This window comes from Lytechinus pictus, chromosome 7 (genome assembly GCF_037042905.1).
Source record: "Lytechinus pictus isolate F3 Inbred chromosome 7, Lp3.0, whole genome shotgun sequence".
NCBI lineage: Eukaryota > Metazoa > Echinodermata > Echinoidea > Temnopleuroida > Toxopneustidae > Lytechinus > Lytechinus pictus.
This window is the reverse complement of record NC_087251.1, coordinates 17,026,964-17,052,920: the sequence shown is the minus strand read 5'-3', so window position 1 is coordinate 17,052,920 and position 25,957 is coordinate 17,026,964. Positions and strand designations below refer to the sequence as shown.

Here is a 25,957-nt window from a genome sequence, read left to right as displayed (position 1 = left end):
AAATATTAATTGTAATACAAGAAATCTTATTTCGTTTACTGCTAAGATTCGATGGTAGAGAAACTATCCTTCTTGTAATTATAACGTTAGCAGATGAATATTTATTTTTAATAAGGTCCAGAAAAGAAAGATGTTTTCTTTTTTCTTTTCGTGGAAGAAATGCATTAAGTTTTATCAGTATTTCTATTACCGATTCTGAGCCTTACTTTTTCGTTTAAACAAGATCAGCAAGATGCAATGACATAGCAATATTTCAAGCCTTTGGCAGCTCTCAATATCTTAAAAGAAAAATTGAGTTTATGAACTTGAAATTTGCCCTAAAGTTAAAAAAGAATTCCCAAGGTAGCATTATTTTCTTTTTTGAGATCACTACGGAAATTAAGTTAGGATAAAGTTTCAAGATCGCTCGCAAATGTTTCGATTTCCGATCTGATTTCTTGGATGGAAGGCAAAAAAGGTTTAGAGGATGGGGGAGGGGATCAAAAAATGTTGGAGGGTGACACGACGAATCTTGGACAAAATGACTCAGCCTCTAGAGAATTTTATTTTGACTTCCGGTTTGGCTTCAAAAAGAAAAGGAAGGAATATTGACCTTGGAAAACTGCCACCTTCGAACACACCTCAAGTATGAACAATTAAATTCTAGAATTTTCTTAAAAAGACATTGTTCTTTGGAATGAAAAAATAGCCATCCCAAGGCATAACATTTTTGATGAACAATGATCTTTAAAGCCAAAATCACCAAACCAAAAGCCCGATAAGCTGATATGAATCCGAGAAAATCATACAAGCATAGCAATGAGAATTTCATGAAAATCGGATGTAAAATCTAATTTCTGCTTAATTTGACATTGGTTCGACAGTGAAATCACCATTTAACACTGTAACTTATTATTTGACAAGAGCTTTTATGTCGTTGTGCATAACTAATTTTTTTAAATGAATATTAATCTACAATGTCACAATTGCATCATTTTACATCCGATTTGATTGAATTAATGCTAAATGATTTTCCTCTTTATATACAACTCTTAATAATTATTCAGATCAATTGATTGTATGGTTGATCTTGATGGTTATATGAAGAATGTTTGAATTGTAATAACCTCACCTGATTTTCTGTATCTCCAGTGTGCCACATAGCATTTCTCAAGTATTCTCCAGGGCCAGTGGTTGAGTTGATCAGCTGAAAATAGAATCGAAGGAAAGTGATTACCGAAATTTGTATTTCTGCGTCAATTTATTCATCACACCTTCAAAAGACCCATATCATTAATAAGTAAATGTTTTGTGCTTCGTTTGAATTCTTAAAACAGTTTAAAATAATGATGACCTATGATTCCAAAAGTATTGTGAAGCGAATTACACAAAGTACTGTTCGGATTAATTCTTTATAGTTCTTCCTTCCGTTCAAAACGAGCATGCTACTTTGTGTTTCATTTGAAATTTTGAATAGTTTCAAGAGGGTCTGCGTTTGGGAATTCCTCAAGCATCATGAAGCAGCTAACATGGCTGAAGAACAAAGTTCCTTCTAAAATGGCAAAGGTTACCTTGAGTTGTAGACCAGCGGTAGCTTCAGCAGGGCTTGGGTCCGGTTGCCAGTATTTCTGGGTGACCTGTTTCCACATGACAGCATAGAATCGATGGTTAGATTGGTAACCAAAAATAAAACCTGCATAATCGTCATCTTTTGCTGTGTTCACGTAAAAGGTACCACTAAACTCGACGCTCTCGAATTCGTCGTAACCTGCAGTGAAGATTTTTAAAAGAAATAAATATGTTGGAATAAATATTTTGAAAATGTATTCTGGGTTTAACTGACAAATCTCCTTGTCACAGAGTTCTACTTCAATGCAAGAACTTATATTTAATTATTTTGTCATATTTATGAAAGGTATCAGTAAATACAAAACAAAGAAAAAAGTAACAATTGACAGGGCAGTGTCTCCAAACGCACTATTTCAATTATAGCATTTTGTTTCAAGTTCATTGACTCCTTTTTCATCAATATTTAGCTAGATGTTTCGTGAGTTATTTCAGGTGTTCGGCCATCTGGCATTGTGTCTGACTGTAAATCCTGTTTTTAATTTTAACTTCAGGAAACCGCAAAAAGGTCTGAGCAAACCATATGATGGGTGGTGTTTACATGGTCAATTTGTGACAAAGATCATAATCATATCCTGATTATGATGTCAACTTTTTTGCATCATTATTTTCGATATATATTTGTTGTAGTTCTGCCAAAATTGTAATCTGGGCGCGTTTCCTTCTCTCCATGTTGCTTGCATTATGAGAGACTGGATGTCATGCCGTACAGCAAGATATTTAGAAAGCTGGTTCATATTTATGTACAACAATCTTGGACGCACAGCATACGTAACAGCCAATAAATATAAGACTTAAGAAATTTTCTCTCTTCCAAATAATTATGTAAAATATGAAAATAAATCTTTGATCTGACTTAAGGTAGAAAAGATAAGATGGGGAAAAAATTGAGGGAGGTTAAATGTTTAGGGAAAGTAATGAAAGGAGGCGTGAACAAGGTGAAGATGTTAGGGGGACATCGAAAAATGAGAATGTGATGGAAAATGATAGGAAGATATGGAAGAAACAAGTGGCTGGTAAAGAAGAAGACGAAGAAGTAGAGGAGGGGGTAATCGAGGTGAGGAAGAAGAGTATAGGTAGAACATCGGAGAAGGAAAAGGGAGAGGAATATGAAACTGACCGACTGCTAATCCAGGATCGCTGTTGATAGTTTGGACAAGCTCAAGACCATGATTCCTGACCATCCAGTTCGGTTCCAGTTGGGATGCACCGGAAGGATCCATGGGCACCATCTGGAATGCTGAGAGATCGGTCCGTTGGATCATAGCATTCTCTGGACAGGCATCCATGATGTCAGCCACGCCATCACCATCGAAGTCAGATTCACAGGCATCGCCACGCCCATTTTCTACAAGGTAAAATCAGAAGAGAACCGTTCAAGGTTCCAACATAAAAAAAATAAGAGTGACTCATTCCTGATTGTTTCATGTCTATGGATGTTGATAGAGATTTATTTGAAATTGATTAAAACATCAATTGCAAATTAGAAATCATATAATATTGAACTATAGCATTCAAATCTACACTTTCACGTTGTGAAACAGTATTATGAGTATACAATTTTTCACTTTTTATACGGAAAACATGTGTTTATCAATATATGATAATTTTTTTAAGATTGCGCTATAGGAATTTATATAGAATTAGGAAATTACAAAACTTTGTGTAAATGTTTTCTAAATTTAAGTTTCCGAGAAGTGTAAACCGGGTACTTTTACCACTTTTTTCCCAAAATTTATTTTTAAAAGTCCAAAAATATCTCTCATTACCTTCCAGGATAATAAAATTCTATCAAAGGGATTATCGGAAATCAGTAGCTCAAAAATAGAACTAGTCTAGGCAGCACCCACGTCTAAATTGTCTATGTGAATTTCATTTGAAAAAAAACACACTGAAAGAATGGTAAGCCATTCAAAAGATTTAAAAAAAAAACATTGAAACATTTATCTTCACTATGTCTAATGTATTTGTTCACGTGTAAGTTATGTGACCTATTTATTGATAAAAATGGATTAATAATATTGACGGACTGAAATTGATTGAATAAAAAGGAATGACATGTATTCTTTGTGATCAACTCACCATCGGTGTCATTCTGACTAGGATTAAAGATCAGACGGCAGTTATCATCGGCGTCATTCACACCATCGTTATCATCATCCGGGTCACAAGCATCACCTAATGAGAAGATAATATGATAATTTACTTTTGATGACATTAATAAAATATTGTTCAAAACTCATCAGTAACAATAAAATGAGTAGAGGTGTCAGTAGGAGAACTCAGGTAGCTAAATCCACTTGGGCATCTCTGTTGTCCTTTTACATGCTTCAGGTCCCGGTTTGATTCCCGGCGGAGACATCTTCCAAACCCTTAAAAATGTGTTTTAAAGGGTAAGCTTCGCAACTATCATTCTTTCAATTCACATCGCATATACTGTACATGTACATTATACACAAAGTGTTAGTTATTTTCCACTTTCTAATTGAAATTTCAAAAAGAAGAAAACTCGGAGGTTTAGACTTTGAATGCATGGATCATGGATTGCCAATATGAGAGTGGGTTGCGATCATTAACCTCATGCAACTAATTGCACATGTCACGCTTTATAAACGTGAAACAAGGGGAAATTAAAACCGGTATGTTTAAAGAACATTTTTTATACGACTCTATGCTATATTCTGAAGGAAGAAGATAATGATAATAAGTTCCCCTTGACGACATGGAACTTTCCCAATTTTGGACTTAACTGCAGATCGCGAGCTAGCTGTATAAGAGATGATGGTGATATGGAATCAAGCCAAAGTGTTTTCCTCTTTTTTAAACATCGGAAAGTAGTTGAAATTGCCCAAATTTCCTCCCGAGTTTCAACAAGATAGCCCTCAAGATAAGGTCAATATCTCAACCCGATTGAGCGATGTGATGTAAAGGAATCTTCGAGGAAATGGGTAAAGAAAATTCTCCTTCAGCTCCACATTCTGAACAAGACGGTCCAGAGGGCCATTCAGATGTGATTATTGAATGAATAACAGGAAAGAATGAATTGTAGAATGAGACCGATCTCTATCATTCATTATCTAAAAAATGTTCAAAGGAAATAACATGTTTGGACGCAGCTTGCACATAGTGATACACAGCTCACTCTCACAGCGGTATCTATTCTCATAACCTAATTTTTAAGGCACTACGAATAAATACTAGTGAAAATCATCACCTCTTTAATTTTCATTATTAATCGAAGTTAATACTGTAACATCGATTCTTATTATTCATCTATGAAAGTGTTTAATGCTTAAATATACTATACTACTCAATGTCATTGCTGCAAATCGTTGTCCTAAATAACGTACTTACTCATACTATAGGGACTTGAAGCTTGACAAAAATTAGTCTACTTCGTTATAGAGCATAGCTAGCATGACAAATGGTCATGTTCTGAATCACATCCCACAGTCCAATGTCATTAATAACGCCAAGAACTATGTTTGATTGGGTAATTGTCACATAACGTATGTATCATCAAAGAGACTCGTAAGCACCATCCATTAAGATAAAGCCCTAATGCCAAAGATTTTTAGATATACAAAATATTTTAGCGCAAAAAAAATTATAGAAACTGATTAGAAGAAAGCAAGTTGGAATTGTAGGATTGGTTTTGACTAATTACCACCAGTGAGTCCTTGATAACCACCATTTGAAAAATAAAGTTATTTCTTTTTCACTTACTACACATTATCATAATAATTATTGTCATCGTCATCATCACCATAAACATTATCATCGTCATCATCACCATCATCATTATAATAATCATCACCATTAACATCATCGTCATCATCATCATCATCATCACCATCATCATCACCATCATCATTGTCATCATTCATCATCATCATAATTATCACCATCGTCATCATCTTCATTATCTTACCGATGCCATCGTTGTCATGATCCTTCTGACTGGCATTTGGGATGTCGGGGCAGTTATCCAGATTATCTTGATGCCCGTCTCCATCCACGTCTTCATCCGTATCGCACTCGTCACCAACGTTATCATCATCGGTATCGATCTAATGTAGGAGAGTTGGTGGTCAATTCAGATGATTTATGTTTGAAATAAGTGTACTGATAATGGGCGTTGGAACGCAGAAAAGGTTTTTGAAGCAAATATATGTATACCTATATGACTAAGTTTATTTAATTTTGTAACCATGAGTCGATTGCAGACTTCCGTTGCAAATTTGGTCGATGGCTCTCTAAATTGGCAGAGATTTGATTCATGGGAAACATTTTCCAAGCTGTAAAATATATTTATTTAATACTGGTTAGAGTTAACATGCATGTTGTTGCGTAAAGTAACATCAAATGTTGCTTAATGTTTACACATTATTCCATAAAGAACACCCATAAAACTTATTTTTTAATTATAACTGTATAACTTGCACTACTGTACATAACAAAAGTACATGCTCTATTTTTACTCTGTATTGGTTAACTCTTTACTCAACGTTGTGTATAGTGTTTAAACATGTTATCTGGACATACCTGAAGAGGATTGAAGTCAAATGGACAGTTATCGCAGAGATCACCGAGACCATCATGATCGCTATCATCTTGGTTAGCATTGGCATGTTTCGGACAATTATCCATGAAGTTGTCATGTCCTGCAAAAAAACAATTGATAAAATGGAGGTCGTTCATCAGCAGAGCCATGCAAAAATTTTATTTAAATCAGGACAATAGTAGACTTTTTTTTCCTCATCGAGACTGATAACAAATCAGGCTTGGATGAATGAAAATTAAGATCCATAACTCAGTCTTGAAGACTTTACATGAGACTTCCTCGGTATTGACAGATGCTTTTCTTGGCAATGCTTCGGGGAAGGAGAGAGGGGTTCAACCTGTCGAAAATAATTAAGTGTACACTGGCAATTATAACCCATACACATGAATGTTTCAGATTTTGTCTTAAGCGGTTATGACTAGTAAAGTTCAAGATGATAAATCATGCTTAATTAACTGCCAATCACGGATCACATTTTCAACTTTTTAAGGCATAGCTCAAGTTATGCCATTAAGGAACTACAACGAAATTAAAATGCTTTACCGTCATTATCGATGTCATCGTCGCATTCGTCACCGAACTCATCACCATCGACGTTCTCTTGTCTTGGATTGGAATGAGTAGGACAGTTATCGCATTCATCACCGACATTATCACGATCTCGATCTCCTTGCCATCGGTTAGGAGTATACTGACAGTTGTCCTACAAAGAAATATGAATATTATCGCATTTGTCCCTCCTCTCGCCGTGACATGCTTTACTGTGTCATTTCGTGACAGGCGAATCATAAACGTAATATGGGAGCTCAGTGTGGGAGTTTTTCAGTTTCATCACACCCTTTTATTAGGTTGATGTAGATATGCCATTGATGACTGAGATTTTTTACGTTTATTTCTATCAAATAATTCAAATATCATATTATCTAAAAAATCATTCAATCAATAAGATTCTTTTTATCTCTTATTAAACAGGTCAACAAGATAATTACGTTGGATATCAAATTCTATTAATCAACTGAAATCGCTTCAACAACAAAAAGAACACATCAAGAAGAAAATGAACATTTGCAATCCTAAATCTCTGGACTGGAAAAAAGAAATGGAATAGAAGAGGAAAAATGTAAAATATCGAAGTTCAATTTACCCTAGCATCCCTGATACCGTCATCATCGTCGTCATCGTCGCAAGCATCTCCTTCGGCATCGCCATCGCTATCTTCTTGTCCGCTGTTAGGTATGTGAATACAATTATCCTGTTAAGAAAGAAAAAAAATTATACGGTTGTTATCGTTCTAAGAGCGTGTTTTGCACCAATTTTTTTGGGGGGTTGAATTTATTGGTGGAAAATGTTGTAGACATAGTAATTAACTTAATCATTTTGTTTTGCCGAGTAACCTCAAACACGGTAGATTCGTACGTGATGACAATGCATGGAAAATTCTCAACTTTTTTTAAAATGATTATTGAACGAGAAAAATTATTGCTAACATCCCAATGTTGATCCCTATGAGTGTCCTTCGGGACAACTCAGGTAGCGCGCAGTTTACGGGATTTCCAGAAGGAATGAGAAAGGTATGGTTGAACCAGGTAAGGTATGTGTCACTTTCCCAATATAGGATGATAGGTGAATGCATTTAATTGCATTTTCAAATATTTACATCATTCTTGATGATAAGTGCAAAAATAATCAATCCATATGGAATTGTTGTCATTCTTTTAGAGGGTATATTTCAGGGGTGCCCTGAATATCTGGAAATAAATTTATTTGATAAAACACACCATTCCTCAATAGCACTCCTCGATGGTTTGTTAAATATTGGGTGAAGAGCGAACAGTGTGTTTCATGTGAACAACATCAACAAATGTTCCTTTTCAGTTTCACCAAATGTTGGTGTGTTTTTTTTTCTTCATTTTTTTTTAAATATTACAGTGATATGTCTTTCATCCAATATCAATGACAATTAAAAATATCGTCTTTATACATGTTAGAATGGTGAGAAGAAAAGAGCTATACACATAAAAAGACTTTATTGCCCGATTCCTTAAGTCAGTAGTTTGAGGAAATAATACAATTTTATTATTATTCTACATCTTTTCCTATATTTATTATTCTTATTCGGCTACCCTTGGGAAAGAGATAGACAGACAAGATAAAGAGACAAAGAGAAAAATAAGAATAAAGTCAAAATAAAGATTATAATTGTTATGGGTACAATTAATTTTACCTTCTGACAATGCATGTAATCACCAAGCCCTTGGCAGTCAAGGTCGACATCAGGTCGGCCATCGAGATCAGAGTCTAGACCGCAAGCATAGCCATCACCAGCGTATCCTGTCCGACACTACATAGAAATATGAAAAAAAAAAAAAAAAAAATTGTGCAGGGTATACAAATTAAAAAAAAAATTGTTCCGTGGTCCAGAAGCACGATTGTGTTCTTACTTTTGGTTTCTACTGTGGCATACGCTCATTATCTTGCACTGTTCTTTTTTTATTTATTTTTTTACATATTACGCAAAATTAAAAATACATGTATTACCAAATTATCTAAAGAGACAGACTAGTTCTCTCTTATAAATTGTGGTTAGAAGTCATTGTGAGGTATTGCCATGTACGAGGACAGGTGTCTTTTTAGTTTGTTGAAATAAAACCAAACATTTCATCCAGTAATCAGATGACTAAGGGATTACGACATAATATAGTCAAGTGGCATTGAATACTGATAAATGCTTCCTGATTTTAGTCATTTTTGTTCACATTGTCTACCTAGCCTATGTGGTAACTTCTTGAAAAAAACACATTACATCACACGTGTCCAAGACGTAATTTAATTTAAACAAACGTCAAGTTCTTGCTGAATGCGTCAACGCGAATTTCATGGATAGTTTAATGTTCTGTAGAAGTTATCGCCATTGCGATCCGACACGAGTATTGCTTGCTTTAATGTGCTGAATCCGTTATAGGCCAATCTATGCAGGCCTATACGTCTATAACTGCATCTTCATGCAATCAAGGGGGTAGAATTTGAATTGACCTCTCTTGATTGATAATATATCTTTGTTTGATCGTGCTGGGATAGAAGCAGGTGGACAAGAAAGATGTCAACAAGAAAGAGGAACAGAAATACCTAGAGGGTCTCTGGAAAGAAACCGGGGAAAGAAATAAGGAAGATCAAGAGAAAGAGAAAAAAGAAAAGTGTCATCTTTGATTGATTCAAAGAAAGTTTAAATTCATAAATCTAATTATTTTGGTAAAAGACACGAACGAGTGGAATGTAGAGAACGAGAAATTGATACAGGAATACCAAAGAGGGTTGAAGGAATTAAACGAGAGGGGACAAAAATTCTGAATTTTTTAAGCAAAAAAAAAAAAAAAACTGGGAATAAGATGAAGAAAGGACGCTGCATCGTCACTGATTAAGACAAACATTTTATTCTGGGTAAACACCAACATGGAAATTAAATGACATATTGCAAATCATATTTCATGAAATCGTTGTATAACTTTTGGCAGAAATGTTCCTCTCGTAATTGTATGATTTATGGCAAAAAAATATTTCCACGCAATCATAAGATCCATGATGACAATCTCTCTTGGCAAAAAGCCTTTCGTTGAGGTGACGTCACAACCTTTGTGCGCACAATACACAATGGAGATAGATTGCGCAAGATAATGTTGAGTAGATCTTCCTGAGGTGGTAGTGAGCGAAATGAAAAGTTCATGACAGAATCATCTGATGGGCGGGATTCCGTTGAGAATAAATATGTGGATAAAGGGATTTACCCGAAAAGATTTCCATCAGAAGTGACAAACGCTATATGAACGATCTAGAACTCACTTTAGAAGAAGGAACAATGTTTGAATTACCCCCCCCCCCTTTAAAAATCAACACCTCTGGCTAAACAACAATACTGATACGTTTCTTCTTTATCAAATATGGATCAAAACATCATTAACAATCAAAAAGCTTCCTTTTTAATTACACACCTTTATATGCATAATATAATTAGGATTTAATGTTTTTATAGATTGAGGTGAATGCCAAATATCTCTTTAATACTTCAGGAATGACAAGCAGAAATCTTTATCAGAGTTGTTGATAACACCTATTTCTGGAAGATGAAACTTAGATCAAAACCCGAATACCTAACTTTGATTTAAAGGGGGTTCACTACCCCTGGAACCAATAGGTGTAACTCAATACACATTGATAAACTTACGAAATGCAACATACAAATTCCTATCGGTAGTAACAACTATGATATAGTGCTAATATTTCATATTTCAAATTGATTTATCCGTGACCCTTGACGTCAGTGTTATATCCCTGTGGTGAGACATGGGTCTTTGGAGGGTGAATCTTCACCGAGTGGGTTAGGAAAGCCGACAGTCTCGGCTATACTCGGGCTATACAACCTCCTACCGAGATCACCAGCTAAGTGCTCCCCTATTCGCACTCCTTGCTCTAGACCTGTTCCCACCACCAAGACACAAATCATCATTTTTTTCTTTAAAAAATACAAACCGATTGTTATCATTTCATTTTGATACTCTTCATTTTGGGAGAGAGGAACCGTCAAATTGAATTAGACGAGATATGCGATGGCTGCCAAAAGGGTCGGTGGTATCACGCTAAATACGGATCTCTTCCAAGACATTCGCATTCATGGAAAGTTTTTGAATGACCCATTTTGATTATTTTATTAAGTTTTATTTAGTATTTCTTGTCATTCAGAATACAAATACAATATTCTCATCTTAGGAAGAGCGTGTGCATATCACTGATACACAGAGGCACAGTTCTATATTAGCAACTAACGTGATGATGCGAGCACTCGTCAAAATGTCTTTTCTCGAAAATGATAACATGACACCTTGCAAACCGATCATGACATTGCATTAATCATGTTGAGTTCGAGAGAATGAAATATATCAAATATTCTGCCTCGGGATCATATCAACAATATTTTGACGAAGTGCCTTGACATCACCGCCCATAGAGCTTATGGAATGCCATATATTGTTGACATATTTAGATATCTTAGCTGCGAGGGTGTTTGAATCTGTTAACGTTCGATGACAGTTTTCTAATGGGCAGTGTGGTTACCATGGCAATACTGGATGAAATCGCGTGAACTTTGACATGTTTCACATCCCATCCTGAGTTTCCGGATTCAATAATATTTCATCCAACAATTTATCAATCAAATACAAAAATACACCCTCTAAACATAATTGTACATGACACGATCCCCTCCCTATTGCTATGATTACTTGACTTGCGGGCAAAATTCTATGTGGTATCTGTTGACGCTTCGTGGAAATCTCAGCGGATATATTTTACTCAATAACCCAAATGACATAATTCATTGTATAATTTGATTGATTTGAAAAATAAACACAACTCGACTATGGTAACATTGACTGTCGTAAAATATGATGAAGAATTATAGAGATGAAGATAGAATTTAGAGCGATTGAATGAATTCATACACTACAAATAAAATTTTCCCCGTTTTGACCAGAAGTACCTTCAGTTGACAGTTATATATCTGTTCATAATTATATTATAGTTTGTCGCATAATCGCAATAATGATAAAAACACTGTTTGTCATTCATTATCATTGTTTGTGACGAAATTTAACAGAAAAGCATATATTAAGGCTAAATAATTGTAATAAAAATTCGCTCCCATTCATTGTAGACATATAATGTCTTGGGATTTCATTTGCATTTTGATGTATAAGGTGCTTGGGTGATTTTCCAATATTCAACATTCATAGACGTTTCTCAAAAGTTTTGTGTGATAGTGTTGATATTCACAAAACCAACCATCTTTCAAAGGAACATCCCCCTAAGGCCCCGATACAAATTAGTTGCTGAAGCACCATCATAGAAATGACTTTGAAACCACTCATCATGCTCATGGGATCTGCAAATTATCAAAATGATAAGTGAAATTAAACACAAATAAAGAAGCACGCAAAGGTAAGTTTAATAGTTTCTGATCAAGAAATAAGATGACAGAATGAATTTGAATGAAAATAACTTCAAACTTACCCGACAGCCATATTGAGGTTGACTATACGGTCCGAAGAATGTACATTTAGCGTCAGCAGCACAGTCGTGGGTGCCTTCAGTACATGGGTTGATCGGGATACATTGCTGGGGGTGACAAAATTAATGAGTGATAATAAATGACAAGTCCGATGAAAAGAAAATACAAATAACAAGTTAACACACGTTAATGTAAAAGTAAAGAGCAACACATGTCGTTATTTATTATCATTTTGGTTAAGTCCTTAACTGTTTGTATATCTAGAGAGGGAAGAGCCCCCTGAACCCCATAAGCATGATACGTTCACATACAGGCTATCATTTCCCCACTCTCTCACCACCATCGCCCAACAATGCAAAGGCAAATGGAGAAGATTTTTTTCAATACTTTTAATTTTTTTGTCTTGACAGATCAGTAAAAGAGAACCCTTAAAATACTATTAATAATTTATTTTATGGAAAATTTATCGACCACTTGGTTTAAAGACGAAATGAAAAATAATGTATAAACATCGTTGCGTCCTTTTTGATAGATTAGGGTCTTTTATCATGGACCTATGTAGTAGGTCCATGCTTTTATAAAGAAAGTTTATCGGGGGTGACATACATCTGCTTGATGTCTGGTATTGCGTTCACCTCACATCTCAACTAGGCCAAACAATTCAAATTTTCGTTATCCTATTTTCTCGAGAAATGTTATTGTCAAACATCTGACGCCTCTCGACTCATCAAAATCCATTCATCTTGTTATTGTCTCTTTACTTTCGATACGATTTGAAATTATTGGTGATGTCGGGAAAATCCATCATGGGTTATTTCGTGGTCTCAACTGACCATGACAATGACATTACAAGAGTGAACTATGTGGCCTTTGAAGATTGGCTCTGAAGGACAGAGGATGTCTTCTCCAGGACTTTCAAGATTCTTTTGGTCACGGGGTTTACGCTAACAGAGATAGGAAGGTTATCAGTTCGTTCATCACACACTAAACTGATGATTTGTTGAATATTGGCTTAAAACTTGGTAGACTCGCCCAACCATAATACCAAAATAAATCCATAAATGTGTGTAAGTACCCAATATAAGTTTTTTGCCAGATAAACAGATTTTACTCAATTGTTGTATACTTTTACTCTAGTGCTTATGGTGTCGGTATTATTGAGATGGGGGGGGGGGTGCTCGAATATTTTCAAAGTACAGTGCTGCAAGGTCAAAATCAAATAAACAGTATCTCCAACGATCTTGGCTGTGCTCATTTGAAATGACCCATGTTCTTTCATGTCTGTTGTAATAACATCTCAGTTTTCTAAACTTTCTATCATTGAGACTACTCTTGGTACGTGACTCTATTACCTATTCTCACACCTCCCCTCTCTATCCCCCCCCCCCTCCCTCCCTCTCTCTCTCATACATTCACTCTATTTCAGGTTCGGTGTTACATTGGGCACCCTCCACGAACTTGGAGTGGAACACTTCCTTCTTCATTCTTAGCGGTATCCGAATCAGACAAGCAAGGTCCTGTAGTTTCGGGTGGGAGGGAAATGGGGTTCAAATACGAGCTACATATTCCATCCAACCATCCATCGTATCAAATCTTTCCCCATAACACATGTCATCGATATCCCATTGGATAAAAACAACCTGGAAAACACGTTCGGATCAATAAACATTTTTGGAGGCATTTCCAAAATGAAAATATGGTTTGAGGACACGATGGCCTTGAATTTCTAAGCTTGCAGATTGAGTGTACGGGTTTAAGTTGGGACGAGGCGACGTGTCAGGAGAGAAGTCAAACATGAACATGGCATAATAGGAAGTATTGAAAGGGAGGTTGGCGTCTAGGGATTGGATATGTTTCCGATTAGACTCGAACGATTCTCCTTCAAGAAATACTTCACAAAATTATTTTGCGGATATAGCCGTTTCACCTCATTTACCGAAATATTTTACTGTTAGTGGAAAGTGTATAAAGGGTAAAATAAAGGAGCAAAAATATCACGTCAGGTAGTAGAAAAAATTGGTTTCCGGGCAAAACCATGGTCTATCCGCAAAATGACATTTACCTATTTCATCAGTCAAATGTCCATGGATTTGTTGTTTTGTGGTGTAGACCGCCGTCATGTTTAGAAGCATTACGCTCACAGGGAATTTATGAACTTGATGGAATATCGAAAGTTAATAATGTGGTACGTGTAGCTAGTACTATATAAACACCTCTGTGCAAAAATACATTGTCTATAATTATTTCAGAATGTTTTGAGGCGAGTAGCGTCTGAAAAGAATAATGTGGGATGAATGCCAAAATAATAAGGAGAGAGAAGGATGGAAGCAAGTCGGTTGAAAGCATATCATGAGGTTCTTTACAGGGCGTTTAGCATGTCTAACATTGAATGTCTATAGGGTACAAGAGTTTCCTCTTGGATGGGAGGATAAGGTCATCAGTAAAGCTGTCTTGTCATCAAACATGTCAAATTAGGGTGTACCCACCCAAATAACCCAACCCCCCCCCCCCCCTGTGAATTTCACCCCGTGGTGCTGGTAAAGCTCGGTCATTTTTAAAGTTAAAATACAGCATTATCAGACTCCAAACCATTGACTACATAAATTATGTGTTGTCATTGGATATGGATTAAACTATAATTTTTAAACAATTACCTGGGGTAATTGACTCCATGTCGTATTGGTGAAATACATGCAAACAGACCAAATGTCTTTAATTTGTTCTTAAACTCTAAGAATTAATAAATAACACATTGACATTGACACTAGATTAAAAGTCATTCGTTGGCCAATAGGTAGGAGAAAGATGGCATGTCATTTATTTGGGGAATCTTACATCTAACAATTTTCTCTTTTAAAATAAAACGGAAATTGCTGACAGAGACGGAATTGACAACACAGTGAGTTTACTAGGTTAACGGAAACCCCCTGTTCATTGTCAGAAAGCTGAATAGGAAAACCCCCTCTTGAACAAAGGTAAAGGGATGTTTCATTCGGAAATACCTTGATTCATGCTTAAGTTTATTGATAAGTAATTCTACAGCTAAAACTATATATGACTCAAATTTATAGATGCACGGACACGTTTTCATGTTTTGTTTCAAGGATTATTCCAGAAATTAAAGATTTCCTCTCTGTTATGTATTGAATAAAGTGATGATTAAAAATATAACCATATCCACAAACAGTATACCATTATGATAACGAAATACAGGACAACCTTTCAATATTGCTCTTATCGGACAAACAAATTTCATGACCATAATGAAACACGTGATGATCAAACCACCATATTCAATATTTAAGATGGTAGCCACGGCGCCAGACATATTGAGTCGCTCAATACGATCGAAATTCTTACACCAAAGAAATTATCTGCCCTTGTAAACCAGGCCATTTCGTAATACAATCATTGATCCACACGTCATCAAATGATGACTTATTAAGACAAACCAATAAACTTAAGAATGAAATGAAAATAGAATGAAATAGTGACACACCAAGAATCTCTTACCTGTCTATATCTACTTGCGTGGAAGATACCGACACCGTTGGGTTGGTTGCCACGGTAACCAGTCGGACATTCTTGACAGGAGTATCCAGGAACCTTATTGATGCACCGATGCTGACTGTGGTGATGAAAACACGCGTTCACAACCTCCATGCACTGTAAGAAGAGTAATAATATATATACTCAATTATCAAAAGTAAGTTCAAGTTGAGTTTATATGTTCATTTACAAATGTTACCGGTTAACAGAAACTTACGACAATCAATGAGTTAAACGTAAGAGACATGTAACAAAAAATATGATGTCTTAATCATCCAAAAGTGGAAAGGTTTAATATGGGTGAATAGTTTGACCAAAGATTTTATAAATAAAGAACTGGTCAATTTAACTAATCAAAAAATCACAAGATTCAAAGGGTTTGAAATCAGTAGCCTCAGGGCAAACTTTAAAGACGAAAAAACTGGAGGGGCAAGCTATTGTGCCAACATTGACTTGCCCCAACAATCTTTTGCCTGATCAATATTCTTTCGGCGCCAGGATAGTGTCTACTTCTGAATGAATTCGTACCTCATTGACGTCTGTACACGTTTGTCCATCACCTCGGTAACCAACTGGACAAGGTCCACATTGGAAGACACCATCATCAGAGCTACGGCAATCAACACCCTCAAAGCAGGGGCTTGAAAGACATCCATCTACCAAGAAGAAATGGGTTAATTGATCATGTAAGAAAAATCAAAACTTGACCATTCTACATGGATATAATTATGTCTACATGTTTATTGTAAACATCAAAAATATTTAATTCTGCATGCATCATTCTTGATTCCGAAAAATATATTCTCAATGTAAATGTCATGCCCATCAAAAGTACACATGTCTCCTTTTTTGTATAAAGTGGATATTTTTTAAAGGAAATAAAGAGATATAATAACTGAGATAACAAAATATGAATATCTGACGAATGAAATGCATGTCCTCATCACAATACTCTAGATTCTAATCGTAGAAGTCGGATATTTTCACAGTGAACGATTGAAGACAAGGGTCTTTAGAGACTTTCTTACATCACTCCCTCTAAATGACCTCAAAATACAGGAGACCAAATATTGTTACAAAGAAAACTACAGAGTGACATCGTGAAGACATCACAAATGTAACATCAGTTCAAATAAAGATGTCTACTTAATCGAAAAACGTTAAACGACATTTTGATAATGAGCCTGGGAGCATGTCAAGTACAAACATATGTGAAAGGAGGAAGGAGATCCGCTTTCTCAGACTAATATCAGTTTGTTTGTCCTCTTTCAAGTTCAGCGCCAACGACTTACAGATGTGAGACCAACATTAACTGTCTCTGCGGAAACATCATGTTCATTATCGTGACCTATTAAACATGGAAGGTAGCAATGCACATCCATGTCTCATCAAGTACTTCTCGGACATGTTGAAAGAGTGATATATGTCCTTTTTTTTCTTTGCATGATATACCCTTTCTATTTTTGATTGAGCGTTGTGGCTTGCATTTATATTCAGCTACACGTGGACATTATAAGTTGATTCCGAGGTTAGAGGTTCGAAGCTCGGGTCCCCAGACATAAATAATTTCTTGATGAAACAATCCAAAAGAGACACTGTCTTGTGCCCACTCCTTCGCCCCCCCCCCCTCTCTCTCTTTCTATTTTCTCTGTCTCCTCTTCACTCTCTCTCCCTCTCCTTTTCTTGTCTCCTATTCCTATCTTCTTTCTCTTTACATTTCTTTATCTCAAAAAATTAAAACAGGAACATGTTTGCTTACCGATCGGACATGGTCTCTGGTTGCACATCTGTTCTTGTTTGGTAATACCTGAACAATTCCTTCCACCGTGTGCAGGGGTGGGGCTGTCGCAGAATCGATACCTCTCCTGGCTTCCACCATCGCAAGAATGGGTACATGCCGTCCACAACGACCACTCACCCCACGCACCATCAACTATTCAAAGAAATAGGGTAAAATCGTTTGATGTGAAAGATTCAGAATGAAAATGTCTGAATTTCAAACAATTTTAAATCACATGATTGCATTAAAATCATTCGTGCCAGTTTCCAACCAACCCCGCAATATTCCTGACACTGTAAAGCGGTACCTGGTGCTGGCAACTCCTTGCTTTTACACAGGTAGGAATATTCCTAGGCATTAATCAAATTTATGTAAAGAAATACCTGTCTGATATGTTCAAAGAAATATTGCCATTTATCAGTCATTGCAAACTGATACAGGAGATGGAATAATAATTGTTAGCCTCACAGACACAGTCTACATTAATAATTGATAACGATTCCGACTTGAAATGTAACAATCACCTCTCATGATTCAATAATAGAATAGCAACAATTTAGAGGACGCTTTTTTATTTTAGAAAAGAAAATGTTTCAGTCGACTATTTTTAGTCGATTCTTGGCATTCATTCTTCAATCAATTGTACTGAAAAGTTCTAATTCAATCTAAGAGATTTGAACCAATTATTGATGGACCCGGCAATTTAATCAATCAAAATTGTGTTGATGGATTGGTGAAAACCCAAATCGTGGAAGTTTCAAATACAGAATGATTATTCTTGAGAGATAGAGGATATCCTTTTGGGGTACTTTCTCCAGACTAGGAAATCCGACAAGATAACATCAGCGGAAACATAATCTTCATAAGTTATTTTATATCATAACGCAGGTACAAAGGAGCTCAGAATTATTTGGAATATTATGGCTGCACGACATCTCTATAACAGATATACGTCGGAGACTGTAAAATTGTATTTTGATATGAACATCCATGATTAATTACACGGATTTATTTTCGTTATCCTCCAAGAGATTAGTTTACTTAAAGTAATTAAATGTTCCATTGTTATTATCACAATTTGTCACTGATATTTCATGAATTATTATTCTTCCTGTGCGTCAAATACTCTTCATTGAAAGTAACGTGCTTTTGAAATTAAGTGCTAATATACAAGTTTGAAAATATACAGTTAGAAATATTGAACAATTTGGAAACGGACAATAACAATTATTGATAAACAGAGTAAAGTGTGAAATACATTGATGAATTGAAACAGACATTGTCAAATTTACGAAAGATATTTACAGGCAATTTTGAGAACACTCGCATCACGATTTTCTTGAGTTAAAAAGAAAGACGAGGGTGGGCTCAGAGTCAAGAGTGTATATTGAACATGAATGGACCCAAGGTTGAATGAAGTCAATGAACTAAATAAATAACAAGATTAGTCTAATTGAATAAACACTGTTTTTATTTTGTGAGCCATAGTAGTCAAGCAAAGAATCTGTTTTTTCTGCTATCTCTCGAACCATCTCACATCTCATCTCCCACTCAATATTATCACGTCCGAACCACTATACGATGACATCTTGCATTCTTTCTGAAGTCTTTCCCGAGCCCTCCCATCTTTCTCTCCCTTCTTTTCATCAGAACATGTGACTACATTGCCATCGGTGTGAACAAATAAACAGATCAGAAAGAGAGTGAGATTTAAAAAAGAATTGTTTATGAGAAATAAGTGAGATTTCCCTTACCAGGACACGGGTCGCGTTGACACAGCCTTTCCTCACGTCCTGCTCCGAAGGCTTCACCGAGACACCTTGCTCCGCCGTTCTGCGGGGGTGGTGAGTTGCAGGACCGGACCCGAGTCTCGGTTCCGACACCACAGGTGATACCGCATGCCCATGGAGTCCAGTTACTCCAACCGCCATCAACAACCGCTGAACAACGAAACAGACACAGCAATAATTAGATTGGACTTCATCAAATCATTTAATGTCATATTGAATGACATCACCTTGATTCACCCACAGTCCTCCTCTCTGATTTTACAAGATGTTTTTTTTTTAATATGTTTCAATTTCATCGTGCATGGCACTGGATGAGATCCCGGGAGTTGTGTTTCGTGTGTAATAGAGTAAGACGAGGAGAAGTAGACATACATTCCAACTTGTCCAACGTTATATAGTCGGACTTCTTGTAGATACTTCTTTTAAAAACTAGGTCTGACCATGTCTTTGTGGTTTAACCTCTTGTCTACATTCATTACACAATACTGGACCAAAGGCCTATCAAAACTTTTTTGAAGTTCAAGGGGGTTACTAATAAATCTCAGCATCGTTAAGATATGCATCAAATAAAATAAAGAAAATTAGTATATTTTCCCAAAAGTATAGAATTATAATTTTCTGTTTTAAAGATTCATTGAGCTTTATCCTAAAACACCTTCTTGATACACATTGGTTCGTTTCATATTTGTATAAAAAGACTTTAATATTGGTATTATAGTCAATTATCATTTCTTCAAGATCTAACTGAGATTTTTCACAACTGTTTGTGAGGAATGGTTAAAGGGGAATGAAACCTTTGGAACAAGTAAGCTTGTGTCGAAACAGAAAAATCAAAGAATAAGAACAAAGAAAGTTTGAGAAAAATCAGACAAATAATGAGAAAGTTATGAGCATTTGAATATTGCAATCACTAATGCTATGGAGATCCTCCCATTGGCAATGCAACAAGGATGTGTGATGTCACATGTGAACAACTTTCCCTTTTATGGACTATAAAATACTCACAAAATGTATCTTTTTTATTTTTCTTGTGGTGATACAAACTCTTTATCCATGATGTATTCTTTAAAAATCTGTATTACATGCCCTCCTATAGAAATAACACATGATCTACTGATAGACTTGATAAAAGAGGCATATTAAGTGAAATATATACTAAAGTGATGGGGAGAGTTGTTCACAAGTGACGTCACACATCTTTGTCGCATTGCCAATGGGAGGATCTCCATAGCATAGTGATCGCAATATTCAAATGCTCCTAACTTTCTCATTATTTGTCTGATTTTTCTCACTTTCGTTGATCAGTTTCTTTGATTTTTCTGTTTTCACACAAGCTATCTTGTTCCAAAGGTTTCATTCTCCTTTAACGTTTTCATTCCAGGCTATCTGCAAAACTAGTAAAGATTACAAAACAAGGATAAACTACAGAGAATTGAATTCTAGTTTATCATTACCCATGGTGTAAAAGGGAGAACATATCTCCTCCCCTCGAAAATATGAGAAGGTGAAAAGTTACAGTTTACGTCATCAATGCATTATTTTGTTATGTTTTTATCTCATGCTTATAAATCCCATCACGTAGTAGGATGATCTAGCTTCGTATCCGAGTCAGAACACCCGTTTTCCCCCCTAGTCACGCAAGGTATGCTATGCACAATTTCACTTTTATCCTGCTCTTCGCGTGCGGAACATTTTAGACATGTTCCTGATCATCGCTCTATGACATCTGGCAAGAAGTGTCGAAGTAAGTTAGATGAATACAGACACTGTCTCGTTACATCATCAGTAGGTTGATGTCTCGTCGTTCCATATTCCCACATTTCGAATTTACCCCTTAAATAATATTATTCTGTCTTGAAAGCATACCTTGCATTATCTTTGCCTTGCTGTGCCATTGTTTTATCCATCTTTTTGTATTTAAATGTATTCTCGTGTTGACGGATCAGTAATGTATGACAGTTCGTTCAGTTGAGGAACAGAAACATATGTAGAGACCCTTGCCATGAAGAACTTAAAGGTCAAGTCCACCTCAGAAAATGGTGATTTGAATAAATTGAGAAAAATCAAACTACCATAACGCTGACAATATCATCAAAATCGGATGTAAAATAAGAAAGTTATGACATTTAAGAGTTTCGCTTATTTTTCGCAAAACAGTGATATTCACTATTACATTGTATTCAATGATATGCAAATTAGACAGTCGATGATGTCCTTCACTCACTATTCCTTTTTTTTATTTTTATTATACAATATTACATTTTTTTTTAATGTTTGACTATAAGTACCAACTTGACTGAACCATATAGTATTAAACAATACTAATTCCACAAGTTCAGGGAGGAATTAATCGTTGTTTCACTTGACAATGAGGAGAAAATTAGAATATTTCATATTTCGCACAATAAAATACAAAAGAAATAGAGAGTGGATGACGTCATCAGTCTCCTCATTTGCATACCGACCGGGCTGTTTTGTGAAATTAAGCAAAACTTAAAAATGTCATAACTTTTTTATTTTACAACCGATTTTGATGAAATTTTCAATGTTATGCTTGTTGGATTTTTTTTTTATTTTTTTTTTATTCGAATCAACTTTTTTTGTTGGGGTGGAATTGTCCCGGGGGAATTGTCCTTTAAATATGAGGGTAAATTGTTATTATGGAATCTGACATGCATGCCGACAGTGCTCGGCAACCAATAAAATTCTAGGTTTGTATGTGAGTAACCATTGGGGGTAAAGTAAAGTTCCTTGTGAATTTACTCCACGATCTAAAAATCTTTTCCAGAAAGGTTGAAATACAAACACCATATCTGACTCCACTGAACAGCATATCATTTAGATGTCCCGTTCGCTCCTGCCGAGATGTTTATCCCCTATGAAACCCATTATTATTTACCAAGGCCAAATAACAACGAATGCAATTTCTATTTTCCTCGACCAAAATTAGAGCAGTTTTGCCTTGTAGTCTATTGTCATGATTGGGTTTTGTGAAAATTAGAATGAAACATTTATATACTGCCAATCCATCTCCTCTCAGTCATTCCTTATTTCCCTTAAACCATTATTTCAATTCCCCTGCCATATTAAAATGTCTTTGCTGACAGAGGTGTTCTTTTTACCCATTTTTTCTCGTTGATAATTCTTAATGGTTTTGTAGTTTCTTGTGGGATATTAAAGACAGACTTTGGGAGAAGAGAACAAACATTACAACGTGTCCTCCAGATCTAACCCGGTGAATGGTATGAAAAGGTATTTCCGTTGATATTTTCAATATAACTATGTCTGACTTCTGGTTTCATTCGTCTGTTGTGCGAACTGACGAGAGAATGAATAAATTGATTGATCCGTTGTTGGAAAAAAGTGGAAATCAAAGAGAAAAATACTTTATTTTTTGAAGAATAATTCATGATAGGCTCCCGAGACTTGGTAAGCAACATGGACGGGTTTTTTATTCTCTTCAGAGTCAGACTGAAGTTTGTACACCTTAGAGAATCAAAGCAGTCTTTAAGGTCAGCTAACCATTTTCACTGATTTTTTTTTGTTCATTGGATTTCATATAGCGCCATTTTCAATTTTGAATTACCACACAAGAGATCGATCTACTCATAGCCCCTCTCTTCCTTTTTTTTTTTTTATCTCGCTCTCCCTTTCTCTTTCCCTATCTCCTTCTCTCTCCCTACTCTCCACTGTCTCCCGGTTTTCTCTTTCATCCTCCCTCTCTACTCTCCATCTCATCAGACTAAAATCACCAATATCTGCGTAAAGTTATGAATACCAAATATAAAGAACATGAGAGACTTACAGACGCACGGGTCGCGGATGCAGTTCCTGGTCTCAACGCTCCTTCCGTTGCACGGGTACCTCATTCTATCACAAGAGCGCCCTCTTTGCATGGTTCCAGACCCACAGGTCACAGAGCATGATGTCCACTCGGTCCAATCACTCCATCCTTGCTCTTGATCTGTGGAAATATGAAAATACATCATTACTTATACGAGTAATCTACAACCCTCGACAACATCTAATAAGGATCGAAACCAACATCAAAATCGAAACTCTCTCCTGATATAGAACATAGGCCTGAGAGGCAGAAAGCATTGGTCTTAAAATTGTCACGATCTTTTTCAGAATAATTGACAAATAAAGACATTTGAATGTGCGCAAATAATCCCGGCGCACATGCATAACCACACCTCCCAAGCATGCATCAACAACTATCAAACAAATGTCAAATGTAGCTTGCAATCAAGTAAGGCGTGAATGCACTGTGTTTACCTGGGCATTGAGGACAGCATTCTCCTGGTTTGATGATAGGATTCTGGCAAGTGATTGGCTGACATTCGATCAAACGACACGTAACAGCAGGGGCCTGGATAAAAAGAAAGACAGTATAATCTGAACATGATGAATGTATCTCGCTCCAATTACCAAAGTCAAACTCCGAAGAATAATGTTTCTTTTCTGACTATGTTTTAAATAACAGTAAATAGGAATAAGAAAATGTGACTTACATTGCATTCACAGGTAGTACAAGCATCGTCCTTCCACTGCTCGTAGTTTTGTTTGATTTCATCTTTATAGAAACATCCATCTAACCATGGAGGGGGCAAGCTTGGTATTCTGTTATCCTGAAATGAGAAAATTAAATGTATTTCACATCATATATTTTTTTAAATCAGTTTTCTGTAGTTCTTTGCCAACATTTATTAGACTAATGAGTACTATTTGCAAGTGGAACATATTCATCCACCTTTGGGTATAGTTTGGTCATAGTTACACCGGACGTGCATGGTCCCAGCTTTCAATTGTTAACTGAAGAAATACTGACTCATGTTGGGTAAAGAATAATCACGCAGAATCAAACCCACCCCTGTCCTGGGGCCAATTGCACAAAGAATTACAGTCATCCACAACAAAAAAAAACTATAAAAAAAACCGCGGCTTAACTTTCACCAATCAGACATTCGGATTGAGGATTTTCAAATGATTTTCGGGGATGCTTAATAATAGTGAGACTTCTTACCATATCAGTCATCCTAGTGAGGATGTTATCCTGTCCCTGAGAGAGAACATCGACCATATTTTGTAACTGTGAGACCTGATCACAAGTTATGGCACATTGACCATTTGTGATAACGTCATTCATGTTCGGTAAAGGTCTCGCACCGTTCGTTGGCTCTGCGTAGTTTCCGATGTTCGATCCGGGGCTGTTAGGAAGATACAGCGATGGGCGATTGTAATTGATCGGTGATCCGTCGTTGAGTGGTCCCTCGATGACCCCGGGCTCGATGGCCGAATGGGGAAGATTGGACTCGGTATGGACTTCGGGAGTCTTCGGGGGTACGGGTGCGATTGTTTCATGTTCGGGGGTTTCGACCTGAGGGACTGAAGGTGGAATATTGGGTTGACTAACCACAGGGCCAACTCCAACTCCGACGCCCACGGCTCCGACTCCGACACCTACTCCTACTCCAACATTAGGTATGCTTTCTCCATCTGTCCCCTCTCCTTTATGAAAAAGAGAATAAATATAATGATGATTATGAACCTGGCACAATAGGGATTTTGGTTAAAACAGTCAAATGGTGGCAGCCCTTCCGAGTGCCCTTAGTGGGAGCGTCGAAATAGAAGAGTTGATGATATCAAATTCATCATTCTTTGTTGATGATATCAAATTCATCATGCTTTGTATATATCACTTGTGCGCATGCCTTCATCTTCTTTTCCGAATCATATGGTACTTTGACCTATTCTTGACGTGAAATCTTCTGATTTGAGTAAAAACAGCCTAAATCTAAAATGATCATTTATGATAACGAAGATGATGACGATGATGACGCTTACACTATCACCCAACATGTCCGCGAGCAATTATATCATTGGTCAATGTTTGAAAAGTTTCCTTAAAGTGCCTTAAAGTGCATGAACCTGTATAGCTGATCTATTTCAAATGCATGTATATTGGAAACATTTTATTGTGAAAATTATATTTTATTAGCATCATATTTTGTATTGAAATTAATTTCATCTGTGGGATGGGCCATCTTCGTGGTTTGCCCGCTGGGCACTCCCACTATATGGCGAGCAATTTGGTCTAAAAAAGTTCAGGGTGCATGTGTTGATGATAAACTAGGAAGAGATTATTCCTTCAGATTTTTTTTTGGCAACGTGAATTCCTCTTTTAAAAATATGTACAGTTACATTTTCTTCGGCTGAACTAACTTGTACAACACGCTGTTATCGGACTCTACAAAGTGTATAACGCCTACGCGAATCAGGGCGGTAGAATATGGAATAATTGCAAGTAGTATCAACCAAGAAGCAGTTGAGAATCTTCGGTCCTCATTGGAAGTGGATCCCATTGAAATACTTCCATGAATTGACAGAAAGAGGTGTGATTCGGCTGCTCTTGCTTCACAATAGTTTTTACAACAAACATTTCTTCATCGAAAACAGTCTTTAACATTTAAAGACCACCCATAATTCAGCTTTTAGGAGGAAAGAGCACTAGACTGGGACAAATAAAGAAGAAACTTTCACATCAGCAAACAAAGCATAACGCCATAAAGAGCAATTAAGTGGACAATGATATTGCTATGCGCATGGAT

General features: G+C 36.3%; 1 protein-coding gene across 1 annotated transcript in view; it reads right to left on the bottom strand.

Annotated features, from left to right (window-relative positions):
* Window positions 1–25,957, bottom strand: part of LOC129265448 (thrombospondin-1-like) — a 31,262-nt gene extending 5,305 nt beyond the window's left edge. Inside the window, exons 1-18 of the mRNA XM_064102094.1 lie at window positions 24,373–25,957; window positions 23,861–23,977; window positions 23,625–23,718; window positions 23,152–23,310; window positions 19,311–19,496; window positions 17,536–17,709; window positions 16,305–16,432; window positions 15,741–15,893; window positions 12,230–12,334; window positions 8,394–8,510; window positions 7,314–7,421; window positions 6,713–6,872; window positions 6,151–6,269; window positions 5,537–5,675; window positions 3,688–3,783; window positions 2,726–2,953; window positions 1,551–1,747; window positions 1,112–1,186 (exon numbers count right to left, since the gene is read on the bottom strand). Of these exons, the coding sequence (XP_063958164.1) occupies window positions 1,112–1,186; window positions 1,551–1,747; window positions 2,726–2,953; window positions 3,688–3,783; window positions 5,537–5,675; window positions 6,151–6,269; window positions 6,713–6,872; window positions 7,314–7,421; window positions 8,394–8,510; window positions 12,230–12,334; window positions 15,741–15,893; window positions 16,305–16,432; window positions 17,536–17,709; window positions 19,311–19,496; window positions 23,152–23,310; window positions 23,625–23,718; window positions 23,861–23,977; window positions 24,373–24,495 (2,478 nt within the window). The 5' untranslated portion in view covers window positions 24,496–25,957. The remainder of the gene's footprint in view (window positions 1–1,111; window positions 1,187–1,550; window positions 1,748–2,725; window positions 2,954–3,687; window positions 3,784–5,536; window positions 5,676–6,150; window positions 6,270–6,712; window positions 6,873–7,313; window positions 7,422–8,393; window positions 8,511–12,229; window positions 12,335–15,740; window positions 15,894–16,304; window positions 16,433–17,535; window positions 17,710–19,310; window positions 19,497–23,151; window positions 23,311–23,624; window positions 23,719–23,860; window positions 23,978–24,372) is intronic.